This window comes from Pezoporus flaviventris, unplaced genomic scaffold (assembly GCF_033815535.1).
Source record: "Pezoporus flaviventris isolate CSIRO_AGI_PZ_B2104156 unplaced genomic scaffold, CSIRO_AGI_Pfla_v1 ptg000013l, whole genome shotgun sequence".
NCBI classification, from domain to species: domain Eukaryota; kingdom Metazoa; phylum Chordata; class Aves; order Psittaciformes; family Psittacidae; genus Pezoporus; species Pezoporus flaviventris.
In genome coordinates, this window is record NW_026892561.1 from 37,035,484 (window position 1) to 37,055,514 (window position 20,031).

At 42.4% G+C, this 20,031-nt stretch overlaps 1 protein-coding gene across 2 annotated transcripts; it reads left to right on the forward strand.

The window, feature by feature from the left end:
* Positions 1 to 1,949: 1,949 nt before the first annotated feature.
* Positions 1,950 to 19,955, forward strand: MELTF (melanotransferrin). 2 transcript variants are annotated; one of them, XM_061452873.1, is made up of 16 exons: positions 1,950 to 2,422; positions 4,702 to 4,856; positions 8,486 to 8,585; positions 9,488 to 9,670; positions 9,957 to 10,113; positions 10,979 to 11,046; positions 11,864 to 12,051; positions 12,242 to 12,422; positions 13,337 to 13,488; positions 13,888 to 13,984; positions 14,824 to 15,018; positions 16,130 to 16,286; positions 17,379 to 17,446; positions 17,545 to 17,732; positions 18,568 to 18,766; positions 19,773 to 19,955. In XM_061452873.1, exons 1-16 carry the CDS (start codon positions 2,377 to 2,379, stop codon positions 19,841 to 19,843), a joined length of 2,205 nt encoding a protein of 734 aa, XP_061308857.1. In that variant the 5' UTR covers positions 1,950 to 2,376; the 3' UTR covers positions 19,844 to 19,955. The 2 variants fall into 2 exon arrangements, with proteins under 2 accessions (XP_061308857.1, XP_061308856.1); XM_061452872.1 differs by having other exon boundaries at positions 1,952 to 2,422; positions 18,568 to 19,955.
* Positions 19,956 to 20,031: the final 76 nt, after the last annotated feature.

The window sequence follows — 20,031 nt, forward strand, 5'->3', positions numbered from 1 at the left end:
TTTAAACCCAGCAGACTCCTGTTCATCTGAGTAGGTAAATGTGGAATTACTTTTTAACACATGGGGAGTGCCTGAATAACTTTCACAGAACTTTTCTCCCAGGTTGTCACGTACTAGACAGGTGTCATCAAATACTATACTGAGACTGAAGTCCACAGTACTTACCTTGCACTGTTACCATGCTGGCATGAGAACAAGTCTTGAATCAAGAAAGCCCAAAGTACTGGGGTATCTTCTTCACATTTTTGGTTTTCTTTCTTCCAGATGTTGCTTTTGAGCCCTGGCAGAAAAGTTGGTAGTGACAGCGCTGATGATCCTAGTTGACTTGTTTTAGCTCGTAATTTTTAGGATTTTGTGTTAATCAATGTTTCTGGATCTCTTTTCCAGTATTGGGTGCTAATGTCTTTGATTCTTGGGAACACTTTACTTTCTGTATTTTAAAGACACATTTTACAATACGTGTACTTCCAATTTAACAACTAGAATGATTAGGAAATCTAAATGGTATCATACCTGATGCGTTATCATCCTACTTTTGCTGGCCCAGTGAAGGCACCATGGGTACCTGTTAACCCAACTATTTGTGACTGCTATACAGAAGCATGCTTGATTGAAGTATTTGTTGCTCTTTAAGTTATATTAATTTCTCTTGTGGGCATTTTTGCTAAATTGCACTGAAAATTAGGTTAAGAAATTTAATATCTCCTTAAAGCACAGTTATGACTAAAATAGGCAAATGAGCTAAATTTTTATGAACTGTGCTTGTGTTCATCCTAGAGGGGGTTGCATTCAGAATAGACCTCCTGTACAAAAAGGCTGCTCCTCCATCTTCTGAACCTTTCCTCAAGAGGATCAGAACCACCACAGGAGAGGCCTGGCACTGAATGCATTTCTTATTAATCTTGCCCTTGCAGTGTTAAGCAATTGGTTCTAGGACTATGTATCAGTCTTCTCATCTGTATGTGTATGTAGGCCACGCTGCAAGCATCAGAGGAGATTAATATGGAGAGGTTAATCTAGACAGTGGGAAGGGCACAGGAAGGATCCAAATAATGGATCCTTCTAGAAATTAGGAAGTACTTCAGAGGTGCCAGGTTGTTTTTTAACACTTCAGACAACAAAGGAATGACCAATGCCAGATTGTCTGGACAGCCAAGAATCAAAGTAAAGCCATAAGGTTTTGTTTGAGAAGAAGGTCTAAGGGGGTCATTATCCTTTTTTTTTTTTTTTTTTTTGAAGTTCCAAACTTGAAATAGCAATTAATTGACTTAAACTCAGCTGTTGTCTTACAGGTGCTAGTAGGTGTTAAAGCTAACAGCCTGGCCAAAGTGCAGTCAAGTAGCTGTGTAACTTAAGTCCTGAAAGCACCTCTGCCGGATGGACAGACTGGAGGATGCAACAGTTGTGTATTTCATGCATGTTCTCAATACAAGATGGTGAAGATGTGTGTGCGTAGTGATTCATGGCACCACAGAGCCGTTGTTCCTCTGGTAGCTGGGTGCCGAGCTGAGAAAAGGCAGTTAGTAGAGCAAGACAGCATTAAATGGCTTTTATCTAAACAAAGCGTTACTGGCTGCTGCAGTTCATTGACTAATGGGAAATAAAAAGAGCTTCACAAGTGAGTGTTGCTCTGTAAAAGCTACTCTAAAAGTCATGGCAGCTTTTACCAGAGCTGTTGTCAACAGAGTTTGTTCCCTTTCTGAGGGACAGAAGCCTTCCTAAGCTTTCTCTAAAACCTTAAAAATCAAACTACTTCAGCTATGTCATAGCGTTTGCTATTAGATTTCAGGAGATGCATGTACTGAACCACCTGTAGAATGTCTGGGCTTCACTGTTCTGAAAGCCTTGATTTCTTGTTTTGGCTTTATTCATTGACAATTCATGACAACGCTTGGTATGTGGTGTAAAAAAAAAAAACCACAACAAAGTGGCCATCAGCTCTGTCAGATGAAGTCAGATTGAATCTACTTTTGCTTCCTGAGCCGAAACACATAGGGAATACACAGAAATGAAAATGAGGATTTCTTTACACAGCCTTGCCTTACCCCTAGCACTGGGGTGTAGCTGTTTATCTAAGTCTGTAAGTGGTGCTAAAGCAGTAACAGCCTCTCATTGGTGCCTCAGATATTTTGCAATTTCCTAGTCTGAATGTTTTTGCAAGTGTAGGGCAATGTGAAGAGAGGTAGGCTTCCCCCCCGGTCATTACGAGGCGACGTGTGCCAAGGTAAGCAAGATAAACTGTTGAACAAAGTGCATCTGCAATTGAATGCTGCTGGTTTTCACTGAAGAGCAGGGTGGGGAGAGCACGCTTGCAGAAGCCTTGGTCTCTGGGGGTTCTGAAGGCTCGAAAAAAACACAAATCCCAAAATTTTCACCATGAAGTGCGCTAGAAGTGTCTTCTGTCTTCTCTTCTTTCATGCTGGTAAGTGCCCTCCAAAAACTGTTGCTGACTTTGGGGTTGCCTTCTATGTGATGTGAGAGAGCAGAGGGAAACTGGAACTGTTTCAGAACCAATCTCATATGGCCAGGAAAAGAAATGGAAAGAATGAACAGTAAAAATAGAAAAGGAGTAGAAAAAGTTTATTGGTTACCATGTACGTGTCTTTCTTGACTCGTTGGCATTAAATGTTGCATTTCCTCCGCACTGAAGCTACTTCTTTTGGTTCAGTGGTGTCTGTTTCTCACAATTGTGAACAGTTCTGTGACACGTGTTTTGTAAAAATAGAAATAATTACCTTATTCCACTTGTGGGCTGTGTGGTGCGTTGGCTCTCTCCTGTCACTCCCAAATTCTGATGGTGAATGCTTTTACTGTCACCAGCGGTGTAGATGCCGTTTCTTGAAGCACTCAGAAGTTCACCAAAAAGTAGTTTTCCTAGTTCATGCTCCCCACCCCCACCCATGATTTCTGTTGAAATTCCTTCCCAGTGTATTTATTAGTGGCCATTTGGTGTTAGGCAATTTGTACTGTTACTTTCAGTAATGGAGTTCATTTCATGTTTGCTGCTGTTAAATTGTGTGTGTGTTTAGGACCTTCAGTGTATTTCAGAAGGAGTTTGCCAGCTCCCGTCATTTCACGCTGTATGTACATCTACACATATACAGAAGGATCTGTGGGTTCAGAGACTGATCTGCTGTTTTAAGATGTTCCTGGTTGGCAGTAGGAAGAGAAGCTGACTAGAGACTTCTCGTCTGTGCTCAAACCCATTTCAGTTGGGTTGACTTTTAAGGAAGGACACCGGAAATTGCCCAGGATCTAAACAACAGTTCAGCAGTTTAGGAAGGGGCAAATTAAATGCCTCTTTCAGATGAGTGAGGAAAAATGCAACAGAGTCATGCTATTTCACTATTTTGGCTGAAATGCAGAGCTTTGTTTCATGTTTCAGGTGTACATGGATAATGATTTCTTCATGCAGTATCTTGTGTGTTTATATCTAAAACCAGAACGCTGAAGCCAAAGAATGTCTCTTACTGGGATACTGAGACCCCAATTTTCATTTGCTTGTGTTTAGAAGGAAAATTCAAGGTTCTTCCTCCTGCCCCAAGAAATTAATGGTGAAAATTTCACCAAGGTGGATGAGGCAGATGTTAAGTTTCCAGGAGGTGCCTTCTTGCCGTGACCCTGTTGTACCTTTCTTTTTTCTAACCATCTTGGTTGTCAGATTTCCTGTAACTCGGAGGCGGGCAGGTGTTTCTCCCTCTACTGGCACATGCTGCCGTGAAAGCTTCCTGTAAGCTTTCCAAGTCTGACCTGATGTTTGTTGACAGCAGTAGAGTTGGCTCTGGGTTGCAGTGGCACAGCAAGCCAAAAGCCTCTGTTCCAGTATCAGGTGCAAAACAAGTACATGACAACTCACAGTAGGCTCCAAGTTGTAGAAAAGCAATGGAATGTGCTGCCCTCTGCTTACAAAAATGATCTGTTGCCTGTTTGTCACCATAAACTGTACTTTCATATGCATTTTATGTACGGCTGCACTGTTTGTGCATATCCTTAAAAAAGCAACCAAGTGTTTGTAGCTTTGGCACATAAAAGGATAGTGTTTGGGCCTGCTGAAAGGTACCTTTCTTCACTGATTAATGGAATCTCCACTACTAAACTTGAGTCTTTCATAGAACCACCCTTCCATTTTGTGACTCTGAAAATGGCCTCTTATAAAAGAGTGGTTTGAAGGGACAAGTTTACTTTTCTGTGTTTTGTAATAGGCCTAGTGGCAAGGCTCTTGAGCACCTAAGATTGCTTTCTTTATTCAGACCAGAAAGCGCTGGGGCAGGATGCCAGGTACTAACTAGTACTGCTTGAGACAGTTCTACCATCTCTTTGTTTTTGTAGTGTACCATTTTAAATAATCATTTCAAATACTTTTGAGTCAAGAAAAGATGATGTATTCTGCAAGGTTTTAAGAAAGGTCCGGACACCCTGACCTACTCCACAGTACCTGTATTTCTTATGCCAGAAACAAATGTCATGGGGTTTCAGTATCTGAGTATAAGCCTATTTCTAGTCCAAAAAGCTTCATGTTAATCTGGATGAAAGTGGGAATTGTCTCTAAAGACTTAGTGTTGAAAGAGCCCTGCTTTCTTTTTGTTTTGGATGGAGGAACGGAATGAAAGGTTGGCTGTTCAGGAGCCTTTAAAATGTAAGCTCTGTAACGAAGGCACTGATGTGTTTTTATAATGTTTTCTCTTGATGTTGTTTTTGCAGCTCTCAGCCTGGAACGTATCCGGTGGTGCACTGTTTCTAAGCAAGAACTTTCCAAGTGTTATGACATGAGTAAGGCCTTTGGCAGGGCTGGCATCCTTCCGCCTCTACAGTGTACAGAGGGGGGGTCAGCTGCTAACTGCACCCAGATGATCAAGGTGAGTTGTGAGGGACAGCAGTGTCATTGATTTAATTCCTCGTGTGCCTCACAATAATTGAGTGGTGATGTGCACAGCTCTGCAGCAAGTGTCTCATGATCGAGGCAGCTCACCATATGCTTCCTGGCATTCATGTCTGTGAAAAATCAAAGTATAGGTTTTAAAAAAGTTGTAAAGGCGCACATATGAACCTGAATGTCAGAATGGCCCCATTTCATCTCTTTGGCTAGTGGCATATGGCCAGTCGTTAGGAGCACAGCAAAAGCCTTAAATATTTCCTCCCAGATGCTAATCTTTAGTTTAGGAATTGTGTCAGATGTATGTAGCAGATATTTAGGAAAGGATGAAGCTGTAAGGTGCAGACGCTAGTTAAAGCTGTGCTGCTGAGCCTGTATGTAGATTGTGTTTCAATAAACTCTGTATCAAACTCCCATTTCAGGGTCCCATCATGGAAATTGCTGTATATACAGATGAGATGAGTGTAAGGCCAAATTAAACCTCCCAATACCAGAGTACAAGAGAAGACAAAGCAATAATAAGGGTGAGCAGAGGGTGCGGAAACCCAGCTGTATTAATTCAGCTGCCCAGCACATGCTCAGTTTCCAAAAGGAGCACAGCTCTGGGGAACGTTTTAAAGACTGTAAATGTATGGCTTTGCAAAATGGTGTATGGAAAATAATTCCCTGGGAGGCAACAGGTGGATATTGGAGGAAACATGGAAGCAGTCATAGCTGTCTCCACTGGCAGTGTGGGAGCAGAGGAGGATAGCTGGCTGTGCTAATAAATAATATTCTTTGTATCCTGTGTACAAATGGCCAGAAATCAGGGTTTTGTTGAAAAGATGCAGCCTGTCAAGGACAAGAGGTTCAGAACCAGAAATGAGGCCCAGCAGAGTAGTTTGAAGGGAGAGGAGACAAGTGGTTTTGTGGCCAGAAAAAGGAACGAATTCCTGCAATTGGAATCTTGTAAATTTTTGTCAGCAGAAGCAGAAGGGTTGTCTGACTACTAAAGCCACCTCACTGCCTCTTGATAAATACTGTTCTTGGGTGAGGGAATCAAGACTGTATTGAAAAACGTTAGGAGCAGATATAAATACATGTGTGGGTCTTGCCTCAGGATTACACAGGAAATAATTTCTGATGTCAGATCTCCCTAAAGCTGCTGATGGCCACATTAAATAGGAGGACCTGTTAGACTCTGCAGAGAGGTTGTTAAAGGGGCTGGTGAGTGTCTTCTGACATCCAGTGCACGCAGAACTGCATTTCTAAGTCCCTGCAAGCAGCAGGCACATATCTGAAACCTTGGGTTCCTGTAAAACTTGATTAGCTGAACTCAGAAACCTGCAGGCAGATAGCGTAAGTAGCTTTCTGATAAAATGAATCTTCACTGTAAGGCTTCAGATGAGGCTTTGTCCTTGTGACCTCTTTTTTTCTTGTGCTAATAATCTGCTAAATGTTTAAGCTGGCCTACTCTGTGTAGGACTGTGAGGAACCCCTGAGTCTGCTTCCACACTGAACTCTGCTCCTTGAGGCCAAAAAGGGAATGCGACGCAGTGGCTGAAGAGGCAGAAATACGCTGTTTTATAACTGCATAACTTGGACTTGGTCCTGTGAATGTGTTAGCACATGGATAAAGTAAAAAACCTTTTTATTTGAAGGTGTTTAAAAATTGAGAAATGTCTAAATATTAACCTGGGGAGCCTGGCAATATTTAATGTGACCAGAGCTGTTCTTCAGCAGGTCTGTCAGTACTTCTGTAGGTAATTCTCAAATGTTGTGAGACAGAAATGAAGTCCCTCTGAAAATAATTAACGGGGTATTACCATGGCACATAAACTTACAAAAAACCCACCAAATTGTGTGTGGAATAATCCTGTGCTTTTCTGAAATGTATTGGCAAATACTTGTTACAAGGAAAAAATAGAATACCCACACTTGCTGATATGCAACCTCAGAAGTGATTGTATGCATCTGGAAGAGAGGTCTGTAGCCTGTGAACTACTTCACATTAAATATAACAGGCATTGTTTCTTGTCCTGTTGTTTATACACAAGCTATTGATAGGAGGCTCTTCTGCTAAACAGAGCTCAAAGGCTCAGCCTTCCAATCTGACATTGGAAGTACGTCCACATAACACAGTCCTTGTCTTCTGTGTCCAGCCTTTCCCATTTTATCTGCTCTGTTCCTGATCCACCACCAGTTCTAGAAGCCCATTTTATTCTGAGGGTGAAGTCCTTTTAACTCCCACCTCCTCTTCTTCTTCTCACTGTCAGGTGTGTCTTCTAAACAACTGGCCATATTTGATTCCTAAACTTTTGTCCTGTGCTCTGACTCTCACTGATGGAATATCAGACCTGGTTATTCCTGAAGGATTGTGAATGCTCTTTAAGATGCAAATATCTCCCAACACAGCTCCTCTCCAGGTTCCTTTGGAGCTTTGTTCAGCTCTTATGAAAAAGAAGCAACTCTAAGAAAATCTGTTGTTTCAGCTAATTGATAAACATTTTTTTATTTCTCCTTTGAACCAAATAAGCAAAATATTTTAGATTACATGGGAACTTCAAATCTGATTTAGGTGCCAACATCAATGTATTACCTGTGCTCTCGCATGATCCCTTAGAAAAATTTCAAACCTTTTATGTGGCTCAACCTGTAGGAAATTGCTGTGTTATACTGGGCAGCATAGTCTTAGCCCTACCCTAACCAAGGCTCAGCAAACTGCCAAGATATGGATAAACTAATTACCCCTCCAGTGCTGAACCAGAGGTTAAGCAAACTGATAAGAAACTTGGGGTTAGCTTAGCAATGCAAAATGACAAGCTGCTGATTATTTTCTTGGCCGTATCTTGTCCCTGTGCAAGTTGCCCTCTCCTGACTTCCGCTAGGTTCAGTACACAGAGTGAGTCAGGCTCAGCTGGTCAGAGCTGTGTTCTAGCAGTTCTCTAGTCCTTGATGCCATGGGATTCCAGCCAGATTGGTGTTACAGTCAGCTGAAAAGATACAGTATTGTGGGACACCTTCCCACCAGTGGGTGCCCCAGATTTGTACTCCCCCACTTTGGGGAGGTTTTTTAGATGATCTCCTCCTCTAAAATGCACTGTCATCTGCTCCCCCTCTCCCAGCTGTGTGGCTGTTTGTCTGCTGAGGTACAAGCCAGCATACTTTAGGGTTGCTTTTGCATGAGTATACTTTGGCATTCAGATTTTGCAGCCCAAGAAGACATTACTTCAGACTATCTGTGTATAACTTCAAAAATATATTTATTTAGGTCTTTTCTTTAGCTGTAGAAATGAATGAAACTCCAAACTAATGGGCTTTAAGATTCAACACTGAGTTGCAGGATCCATTTCTAATATTCCTTTGGACTATGAATACTGGTGAGGCCATCACAGTCCAGGGCTGGTTTCTGCCTTATTTTTGAAGGAAGGTGGCTTTGAAGTTCTAAAATCCCTCGTGGTGATTGTTCTTTGGAAATATGAGTGGCCTTAAAAGAGCTTTTTGGAGAAAAGAAAACTCAGAAATGCAGATTAAGGAGTGACTTCTCCTGAATTCACGGGTATCCTGCCTCTGGCTGTTGAAAAATATGGATAGGTAAGCTTCAGCATGTATTCTGCCTTTGTGTCTGCACAGGATCATTTGGCAGATGCAGTGACACTGAATGGTCGTTTGATTTACCAGGCTGGAAAGGAGCATGGTCTGAAACCTGTGGTTGGGGAAGTGTATGATCAAGGTATGTTCTAAATAATGTTTAGATGACTTAGTATGATCTTTTATCCATTTTTACTGTTTCCATTTTATTTTGGGGTCCTCCTCTTGAAGACTCTAAACAGTAGGTAATGGTCAGGTTCCCTCTTGGATGTTCCTGCCCGTAACAGAATGTGTGGGGGAAACAAGATTCAGGGTTGTGGCAGTGTCTGTCCTGAAATAATTACATCAAAGTAACCATTCCTGTAATAGGTTTGTTGGGTTGTCCTTTGTTTTGGCTTTTTTTTTGGTATTGTCTTGCTGCTTACTGTCTTCTCTGTTCCATACTTTGCAGATAAATTAATGAATTGCAAAGCATAAATTGTTATTAGGTTTGTCTTGCAATCCCATAAATTAGAATTACTACATTTTATTTTTAGTAGCGTATATGGTTATCTGCTGGAAGAAAGGAAGTGATCAATTCTGCCCCTATCTGGGTGTCCTTAAGCTTTGAATTCCGTTCGAGACAGACAGTAATTAAGTGGTGACTTGTCATCCTGACTAAGGACTCAGTATCATCAACCTGTTTGTGTAATTCAGAGCTGGAAGATGTCTCTTATAACTTTCAGAGACCCAAGGCAAGGAACAGCTCTGGAAGCAGTCTGCAGGCAGTGGTGTCCCACCACTGTTGTGAGATGCAGTTGGATTTGATTTGCAGCTTGGTCTCACTGTCATCTGGCCAAGATATCCTCAGTGAGCCTGTTGGTTCTGCAGCAACTGTTAACCGTATCATGACCCTGGTGAGGGAACCGCAGTTCAGTTTCTGAAAACCAAGCAGGTTTCATGATCCAGAAGCTGGCTATCTCCATTAGTCAGGTTCTGAGCTAACTGTATCTCACTGAAATGCTGCTGTGAGGCTACTGCATTCTTCTCTTTCTTCCTGTGCAGAGATTGGAACTTCCTATTATGCCGTGGCTGTGGTAAGGAAGAGCTCCAACATCACCATCAACAGCTTGAAAGATGTCAGATCATGTCACACAGGCATCAACAGAACTGCAGGCTGGAATGTGCCAGTGGGTTATCTAATTGACAGTGGGCGTCTGGCAGCAATGGGATGTGACCTTCCAACAGGTAGGAATTACAGGGCAAGGACCTGTTCTTCAGCAAGATGTTTCTATATGGTGGACAGAAATGCATGGTTGTAGCTGCTGTTTGTTCCTTAGCTTTGATGCTCCTTGTAGAATGTAACCGGCTTAATACCATTCTGATGAAGTCTGCAGGTTCTTTTAGACTTGGAAGCCATCTTTTAAGAACAAAATGGCTCACCCCTTCTAAGGTGTGATGTACTGAGTAGTTGTGTTAAAATGAGATATTAGGATCTTGTTTTTCATTGCAAAATTTTCTCATTCTCATTTAGCTGTAAGTGACTATTTCAGTGCAAGCTGTGTTCCTGGAGCAAACGGTGCAAACTATCCCACATCCCTCTGTCAGCTCTGCAAAGGAGACTTGACTGGGCAGAGCAAATGTGAACAGAATTCCCAAGAGCAATACTACGACTACAGTGGGGCTTTCAGGTAAAAATCATGGCTCTGTCAAAATTCTTATCACTATGCTCTATCCGTTGCCATCATGTCCAGGCCTCACTGACACGGAATTGAAGCCAGAGAGCTTCCAGCTGATCTTGTTAGAAAATCTGCTATTGCATTAGGACAGCCATGCTTTAAACCTAGAGACTGAACAAATGTAATTCTAACCCCACTATTACAAGTATTAATACCTGGGTATTAAGGCCAAATTGATATTTAGCACCTATAGTGGGCAGGCAAATCCCTTTGCTGTTTGCTTTGGCCAGCAGCTGGGGACACAAGTCTGAGCACTGGGTTTTTTTTCAGCAGGCTGTATCTTTCCCAATAAAACCTGATGATCCTTTGAGTCTGAGCACTGAATTGCCACCCTTCTCAGCTATTTCAGTCATCTCACCTCAGTTGCACTGAATTACCGAGTTGCTCTGCCATCTGTTTTTGCACACTAATCTTTCCCTTATGTCTGTGTGCTGTGTTGCAGCTCCCACTCCGTAAGTAATAGCATTAACTGAGCAAGGACAGAATTTGCTCATGTGAAACACTTGCTCCTCTCTGCATATTCCCCAAAAGATTGTGTCACTGCCTTAGACAGACAACTATCCTGGACAAAGAAGGTCATAGTGTTTGTTGCAGGCAGCACTGAACATGTTGTCCATGTTCACCAAATCACAGTGATACTTTACTTCATGCTCTGACAGCCACCGGTCTCTGCCTTGAGCAAAACTCTCAGCACAGGGAAGTAGGTCAGTGCCTGATGGAGTGCAGCATCAGGCCCTCTGGCTGTTAGCCATCAGTGTCCAGTGCACGGGAGCTGTGCTTTGAAATGCATCTTTGTGGTTGGATTTCTACCTATTAGGTGTTTGGCTGAAGGTGCTGGAGAAGTTGCTTTTGTGAAGCACAGCACAGTGCCTGAAAATACAGATGGTGAGTAATCCATAAGCCATTGCTAAATAATGGCTTCAAGGTCTGAAGTACAGTGTCTGTAATGACAGTATAATGTCAAATGACTGATTTATTTGAATTGAGGAATCAGTAAAAAATGCTCTAATAGCAAAAACAGATGTACCTACGGATTTGTGCACAAAGAGATAGAGGAGTCCATGTGATTTTATTTATTTTAAATTCTTGATAGTTTTAGTAAAGGTTAGAGGTGAAATCTTAAGCTTCTTCCGGAAAGAGCTTACTGCACTAAACTCTTACTTTTATGCAGACCTTGGCTGTTACACTGCTCCTGCCTACCCAGGGATTTCAGCAGAGACTAGCAGAAAGTTAACAAGATGCAGCCTGCCCCATCTGGCAATTTGTGAAATCTACCTTGAGCATAACAGTGCTTTAATATCATAGAATCAGAATAGTTAGGGTTGGAAAGGACCTTAAGATCATCTAGTTCCAAGGCTCTGTCCATCATGGGCCTGTCTGACCAGCATTTACAGGAGGGAGGGGAACAATCGAAAATGTTACATGCAATCCTAGACTTCGGGATGCTCTTGATAGTGCTGCAGACCCAGTACAGTTCAGTGCAGTCTCACAAGTGTTAAGCTGTTTATTGTCTTACCACAGATACAAGACTAAAGGACTGTGTAGATGTATGGGCTATATTTTGCAGTCGGGAATAGTTCAGCAACACTCAGAGATGTGTGTTTTGCTCCACATGTGCATGCGGTGCTTAGAGCAGACATGGAGCCAAAAGCATCAGCTGCACCTCATGTCTGTTCCATAACCATGTTATGTCTGATTTCAGGAAGAAGTCTGTCTTCATGGGCCCAGCGGCTTCGCTCCCAGGACTTCCAGCTTCTGTGTCGCAATGGTAACAAAGCCGATGTGACAGAGTGGAGGACCTGCCACTTGGCCCGAGTCCCAGCTCGCGCTGTGGTTGTGCGGCCTGACACGGATGGGACAGTCATTTTCCATCTCCTGAACCAGGGACAAGTAGGACTTTTCAGCAGTGTGTTGCATTTTAGAGGGGTTCTCCCACCCATCCAGCTGTGAATTGAAGACAGGATTATCTGGGCACCTTCAGCTCTGTGGGGTTTGAAGGGAGATGCAAGTGTCACATGTCCTATGTAGAGGGAAGTGTGACAGGTCTTTTTTTTTTCTTTCTTTTATTATTTCATTGCAGCAAAGATTTAATGGGGCGGGCACCCAGTTTCAGATGTTTGACTCCGCAGCCTACGGTGCACAGAATCTTCTGTTCAAAGACTCCACCACAGAGCTCGTTGCAATCACAGATCAGAATTACCAGGCCTGGCTGGGTGATAACTATCTTCATGCCATGCAAGCTCTGAGCTGCGACCCCAACAGTAGGTTGTCTTTAGATTCCTATTTATAACCAAGAATAAAGGTAGCTGATAACAGAGACTATCTTTATTCTGCTTTATTTTCTTCTGACTCTTGGGGTGTTACGGCATGATGCCAGTCTAATCTTTGAGCTTGGAGAAAGTACATCTTTTGACCTAGAAATATCATCACGTTGCAGAATACTTTTCTGTGCAAATTGGCCCACTTTGTGTTGTAAGAGGCAGACATTTTCTGCCCTTTCTGGTGTATGAGAGACATTAATCTGGTACGATGCTACTGCTGCCTGGTACTCTGTTTCCTAGCTGCAAACAAGGGAAAATAGTAATATGTTGCTGTGTAAATCCTCAGCTAATCTATAAAGAATGTATGAATGGGAGAGAATTTCCTTCAGAAGCTGAAGAAATCCTCAGTTGCTCTTTACTGGAGTGTTATGGTCTTTTATACTATCAGAAGAATGTAGAAATTACTTGATGTGCATTCTGGCAAAGTCGGAAACACAGGTTGTAAGAATCCATGCCTTGAAAAGCTTAATAATCCTGACAGCTGAGCTTCCCAGACTGCTCTGTGCTGTGGCAAAGCCCCTCCTCTCCTGACATGTCTCTTCTGGGCATTGCTCCATGACTGTCAGGTATGAGCAAGGCTGTGTTCAGGGTAGGGTTTTTGCTGCACTCAGCTAACACATTCTGTCTGCACTTAAATAAGCATAGGAGTTCTAGTTCCTTTGCTATGGACAGGCTTGCAGTGCGGACATTCCACTAATTTGGGGAGCTCTGTGGTTCCTAATCAGATGTGTGAGCTGGAGAGAAACAGAAGTAAACATTTTTAATAACATATAAGGTGTATATGCAACAGTGGGCAGTATCCTTGTGTGTCTATTACAAAGAAAGTGAACTGTAGTATTTGCTTCTCTGCGCAGCATTGCCAGAAAGCCTGAACTGGTGTGTTGTATCCACTGAAGAAATTTGGAAATGTGGTGAAATGGCTGTTGCCTTTAAGAAAAAGAATTTGAAACCAGCAATTCAGTGTGTTTCAGCCAACACTAAGGAAGAGTGCATGGAGCTGATCCAGGTAGGCTGCTACAGTCCTTGTGCGGTAAACCAGATTAATGCAAGGTGCTCTCTGCTGGGTGGGTAGGATCACAAATATGTGCACTTAGGTGACCAGTAGAAATACTGGATTTCAAGGAGGTGATCATGACATGGGTGGGCCTGGACTTTGGTTATCTTCAGTTGTGATGAGGACACTGTTGCCAATCTATCTCAAGCCTGTATGTATTAAATCTCCTGTCCTCATTTCACTGATGATGCTTTATGCAGGTTTTAGGGGGTTTCTTTAGCAGCGTACTGGCTTTTTGTTGTCAGACTTTTCCTTTAAGATGCAGCGGGTGTGATGCTTGAGGTGTTACTGTAGCAGGGAAGGTATCCGCTGTTTTTTCACGTAAGTCCTAAATTATACTTTATTTTTCAGAAAAAGGAAAGCGATGCTGTAGTTCTCGGTGGAGCTGATATTTACACAGCTGGGAAGATACACGGCCTTGTACCAGCCGCTGGAGAAAGTTACTCTGGTAAGAAGGTCAGGAAATAAAAATATAGACTGTATTTTTCCAGGTTGTTTGAAAACAGCTCTAAAAGCACAGCCACTGTTCCCAAGCCCTGCCGGAAAAGCTGTTTACAAAGGAAATGAGAATTACTATCCTCACATCATGGATAGAGGAGGAAATAAATATGGGAGAGGTTCCTACAGTGAGTTTGTGACAACTTTTATCTCCTGCTGCAGGACCAGGTTGAATCTTTGGCAGTTTTGAGTCTTAAACCTCTTTGTCTTCTCAGTTCTGAAGAAAAACCCTTACAATGGGAAAAAACAGTATTCACAAAATAAAAATATTTTTAGCAGAAGCAGAAATACGTAATTTACACACTAGATTCTAGTTAGAAACAAATTCTTCCTGTCAATGTGCCTGCTTTAAAGTCACCAATGACAAAAGGGCTTGTGTTACTAAGGCAGAATGTCAATATGCTTCAAAACTCATGGAAATTGTAATGCAAGCTTGAAGTTTTCACATAAAAATAACTTCTTCAAGCAATTTTGCTAAGTTGCTAATGACCCAAATGTTTTTCAGAGGGATGTATTTATAAGAGCTGGTATTAACATGAACACTTTCATGTTTGTCTCTAGATTATTCAGTTCAAGTGCACAGCAGTACTAGTATATAGGCTATAAGTGAATGCAACACTGTGAAGTCGTGGAAATGAAAAGTAATTACGCGTACATTCATACTTCCTGACTAGCTGATTGTTGGTGCAATTGAAGTTGGCACAGATAAGTGTAATGGATCTGTAGATGATCACTAAGCATTGGGAATGGTTAGGGGAAGCTGTAATGTGTTTTGTTTTTTTCTGCAAGCTGATGACAACAGCAGTGCATACTATGCTGTGGCATTAGTGAAACGAAATCTGACCAATGCATTCACCATCAGTGACCTGAAAGGGAAGAAGTCCTGCCACACAGGAGTGGGGAGAACTGCCGGGTGGAATATCCCCATTGGTATACTAATTAAGAGGGGTATTATTAAGACCAGAGACTGCAATATTCCTCAAGGTAAGACAACAGTACTATCTATCAAGAATACACTAACAGTCTAATGATAAACTGGCATTAGGGAAGTAATTTTGTTATTTCATAGCTCTATATTAAGCTTATCTGTTTGTGAAGGGATGTTGTGTTTTTAACGTCACAGTTTGAAGTTTTAAGTTTGCCACCAGAGTAGACTCACGGAGGGGTCATTTTGAGAATGTTGTATCTGACATGGAAGGATTCCTCCCCTTTATCACAAAATCATTGGCTAATTTAGGTTGGAAGGGACCTTTGGAGGTCATCTAGTCCAGTCAATTTCTCAAGAGCAGGTCCAGTTAGATCAGATTGCTCAGGCCCATGTCTGGGCAGGTTCTGAGTAACAATTAGAATGGAGATTACACACAACTTCTCTGGACCTCCGTCTCAGTGTTCAATCTTCCTTGGTGCGAAGAAATTCTTTCTTCTAATTTACCAGAATTTTCCTTCTTGTAACTTTTGTCTGTTGCTTTTCACCCTTCTGTTCTGCATCTCTGAGAAGCATCTGGCTCTGTCTTCTTGAAAAACCCACTATGTAAATGATGACAGAAATACGCTATTAGTTGTCTTATCTCAAGGCTGACCAAACCCAGCTCTCAGCCTGGTGTAACTGCTGAGTCATGTGCTCCAGCTCTCTGAGCATCCTACTCTCTTCCACCATACTTGCTCTAGAATGTCAGTGTCTTTCTAACACCCTCTAGGTGGTACTTCCAGCTCTGAGATATCATTGCAGTATATGATGTATCTCTGTCCTGAATATTATTGTGTTTATTTTCAACCTGGTTTTAGTAATGGAGCAATGTAGTTCAACAAGAAAAAGATCTACAACCACAGATCGTAGATGTGAATTTTCATAGCCTATTTCCTATCTCCCAGGAAGTTCTTTGGTTTCATTACGTAATCATCTAAACAGTGCTTTAAAAATATTTTAGAAGCTGTAGTTTGTGTAGGCAAACTGCAAACAAAGGCTGCTGTAACTCATGTTTCTAGTGTTCTACTGAAAACTGCACTGGTTATAACTTCATGGCAGTGTAACTAGATTTCTGGTGAAGAGCTCATGCTTTTCACTCATTATATTGGTTTGGCTTTCTTTTTCCAGCTGTGAGTGAGTTTTTCTCTGCCAGCTGTGTGCCTTCAGCTGAGCAGGACAGTTACCCATCAAAACTCTGTCAACTATGTATTGGAGATGGTAGTGGAAACAATAAATGCAGTGCAAGTAGCCAAGAGCGTTACTACAGCTACAGTGGAGCCTTCAGGTAATTAATATGTACGGTTGTTTATCTAATCTATCAGCTTGTCAAAATGCAAGGAGGATCTGTTTTCAATTCCAGTCAGCAACAAGTGGTTATCATTGCCACAGTGGGTGGCACGTCCTGTAAATTAAGTGGGACATGTGTCCCCAGATGTCTTTAGCAATACAGGTATGTCATAAGGCATTAGATCATGTTAAAGCCTTTTGCTAGCTTCCTGGCCCACAGCCAACCAGATGACCAACAACCAAATCCATATGTCTATTTACAAAGCAGCAGACACCCACCTAGTGAGGACCAAGCAGATTGTCATGAATCTCCAGTCTTGCTTTAATCTAGTGTGACAGACAGTCTGCCACTCTGAGTGCTCAGGTCATGCATAAAGAGCTTTAGCAGGGAAGCAGGCAAATAGAAACCAGAATCTGGCTGCTTAAAGTCCATGATGAGTGATGGGGAGCCAGAACCTGGGTCTTCCCTACCTGTTACTCATTGGTGGCTGTATTGAAGGCAGGTTTTCGAACAGCACAAGCAGCTATGGCCAATGTTCAGATATCAAATCCTCTTCAAAACAATGTGTGTTAAAGGTACAGGAGGAAACAGTATAAAATGAAACAAATACTTTGTGTAACAGTTGGACATGTGTATATGGGACCATACCCAAGGACTATGAAACTCTTAAGATATGGAAGAAGCACTTTCTTTTCCTGACCTGCACCTCTGAAGGTCACGGTGCATGTAACAGCAAGCAGCCTTCTTCCTGCAGCGTAGGAGACTTCAGCAGCAGCTGCCTGGCAAATATGGAAGTGCTAGACATAGATGACTACTTTTTACAGATCTGTTTAGCTGTGTCCAGCTGCTCTGCTGGGGCGCATGCCTTGCAGGCAAACTCCAGATCCTCTGCTGTACTTCACAGATTAACAGAGCTAGCTACCAGTCATCAAATCAAAAGGCAACAGGGGCTGGTTTCGCTTATTAACTTTGCAGGAATTTATGTAAAAAAGAAAAAAAAAATTGAATTTTAAACCTGTCAGTTACTAAGAAAAAAGCAGTTCACATGAAAACACTTTGAATTAAATTTTTTCATCTTATTTCCTACAGGTGCTTGGCACAGGACTCTGGGGATGTGGCCTTCGTGAAACACTCGACAGTGTTTGAGAACACAGATGGTACTTAGTTCTACCTATCTATTATAATTGTTATTTTTCTTGAGTTTCTTTGCTCTAAAGCATTCAGTGAGTGACAGTGGCTAATTTCTTTTTCTTAGGTAAAAACACTGATAGTTGGGCCCAAAACTTGAAGTCCAGCAATTTCCAGTTACTGTGTCCAAATGGTGCCCGTGCTGAAGTCACCCAGTTTGCTGAGTGTCACCTGGCTCAGGTGCCAGCTCAGGCTGTTATGGTTCACCCAGACACCAGCGTCTTTGCCCTATATGGACTACTGGACAAAGCCCAGGTATTAACAACCCATTTATTCTATGGGAGAGTTATATATGGTCTAAGACAGATCAAGGATAAAGACAACAGGACTATACTGCCATATTACGATGCCCGCATCATGGCACTGGCAGCATCTCCGCTGCACAGAGTCCTTTTGTTTGAGTGGGATGGAGAAGGTAAAATACAGCCCATGTAACTCTTGTAGTAAAACCACCCTGCTGCACAAGGGATTTATTTTCAGTTTTTTGCCCAGCCACTGGTTTCAGTAGTAATTTTCATGGAGCTGGACATGTTTTCCCAAACTGCATGACTTTGAAATCTACAAGAAATTGAGTACATGCTAACACTTCTTCCATCCTGGAATTTTCCTAGGACTGCAACAGAACGTTGCTTGGTATGCTTAAGCTGCAGCCATGTACAGGATAAACCATTTAGTATTATCATGCCTGGCTGCCACAGCTAGGTTCCTGTCAGTACTGAAGTTAACCAGTTTAAAAGCAATACTGAGTATCTCCATGTTATGCTTCAATAATTTCTGTAACTCCTGTGCAGCCAAACCATCTATTACACAATACTTAGGTTTTTTGTTTTTTTTTTTTTTTTTAATACAGCCGCTTCCAGATACTAACTGAAAAAAACACAAAATCACAAATGCTGTTCTTGTCATTGCCAGTGGCAGAATTCTGTATTAATCTACTGGAGCGTCTAAAAGCAAACGCATAAGAGAGATCCTGCAATTGTGCATGAATATTTCACCTACAGAACAGTTCTTATCATCTTTCATGTTGTCTGAGGGGAATGTGGCACCTTGTGTTGCTTGCAAAATGCTGAAATTTTTGCTTTGTTTTCAGGTCTACTTTGGAAATAGCAGCAATGGAAATGGATTCAAAATGTTTGATTCTTCAGCTTTTCAAGGAAAAAACTTGATCTTTATGGATTCTGCTGTTGCAATCGTGCCAGTAGGAGAGAGGAGGACATATGCAGAATGGCTGGGGAGTGAATATATTGAGTCCCTTGAAGGGATGCAAACACCACAGTGCTCTGGAGCAAGTAATAAGATAAGACAATACCTACTCATGGCTACTGTCATTCCCCTACTTATTTTATGTCAGACACAATGCTCAGACTAGCGTGGTCCAAATAGTAACACCCAGATCACCTCTGCCCTACCATCTTTTGTTCGTAGCAGCCATTTGGATAATACATTGTGCTGACATTCGAATGCCTCTTCCTGCCTCTTGCAGGGCACGTGCTAACAGCACTTGCTTGTCAGGGGAGTGGGCTGGGGCTGGAAGCTGCCCCTGTCTGCGTGGATGGGGTGGGATTTGGGGCAGAGGCCAGCAATGCAGTGTCAGCGTGGTTTACAAGACCAGTCAAAAACTGGGGCATCTCTGCCTTTTTTGCTCATGTTGAACCACCCCTGGCTGGAGGATTCCCAGGTGGTGTTAGATGAATACCGAGTTTCTGGCCTGTAGAAGAATTTCTGCATCTTGGAGAGCTTTATCAAAAATCTTGTTTAGTGAATTCCATCTGGCCTCTTGGCTGGTTATGTTCAGACTCCTACATCCCTGCTTATCCTATCCTACCCTTGCTGGGGGCAGCAGCTCCTCCTGAGCTCTGCTGCCAGGTGAGTGCCCAGACGACAGGCTCTGGACAGAGACAACCTGCAATCCAGAACACAGCTTCAGCCACAGGCAAGCCCCCCCCCCTCCAGCAGAAGAATGTAGGGGGAATCTCTAAAGACAGTGGATGACAAGGCCACAGATTCTTGAAGGGGACCACCTGTTGGCGGAGAAAAGAACAAAGCCAAATGTGTGCATCCACTGAGCTTGCTGACTTTCCTCAACCAATACTCACTGCTTGGGAGAGATGCCTATGACCTTCAATTTGATGCAGTCTCCATCAAGAAACTTGTATTTGTCCTCCTTCTGTCCACGTGGGGTTACCTTGAGTGCCTGTGCATGAAACTTGTATTTCACTGTCAGTGAAAACGGTTCACGTTCTGATTAACAGTCTCTGTATTTACTGGTTTGTAGCATTCAGGTTTTATCCGTAGCTGCAATAACAACAGCTGTTGCTGTGTTGCTGGCAGGCAGCATCCTCCTCACTACGGCTACTACCCCATGATCCTGGGATCAAAAGACATTCAGTGTAATAAAAAACTTACAGAACCAGATGATAATAATAATGTAAATAAGCGAAATTAACAAATAAACATGAGAATTATAGTTCATCCGGACTTCAGCCTGAACCCTAAACTCCTCTTTTTCCTCACTGTTCTGGGAAACCACCAGGTGCCCATTGCTTCCCTGCCC

What these genes read in the sequence shown, in the direction of transcription:
- MELTF (XM_061452872.1), top strand. Translation starts at nt 2,377, where the DNA reads ATGAAGTGCGCTAGAAGTGTCTTCTGTCTTCTCTTCTTTCATGCTG. An exon ending in TCTTCTCTTCTTTCATGCTG is followed by an intron (nt 2,423 to 4,701) that starts GTAAGTGCCCTC and finishes TTGTTTTTGCAG; the next exon opens with CTCTCAGCCTGGAACGTATC. An exon ending in ATCTCCTGAACCAGGGACAA is followed by an intron (nt 12,052 to 12,241) that starts GTAGGACTTTTC and finishes ATTTCATTGCAG; the next exon opens with CAAAGATTTAATGGGGCGGG.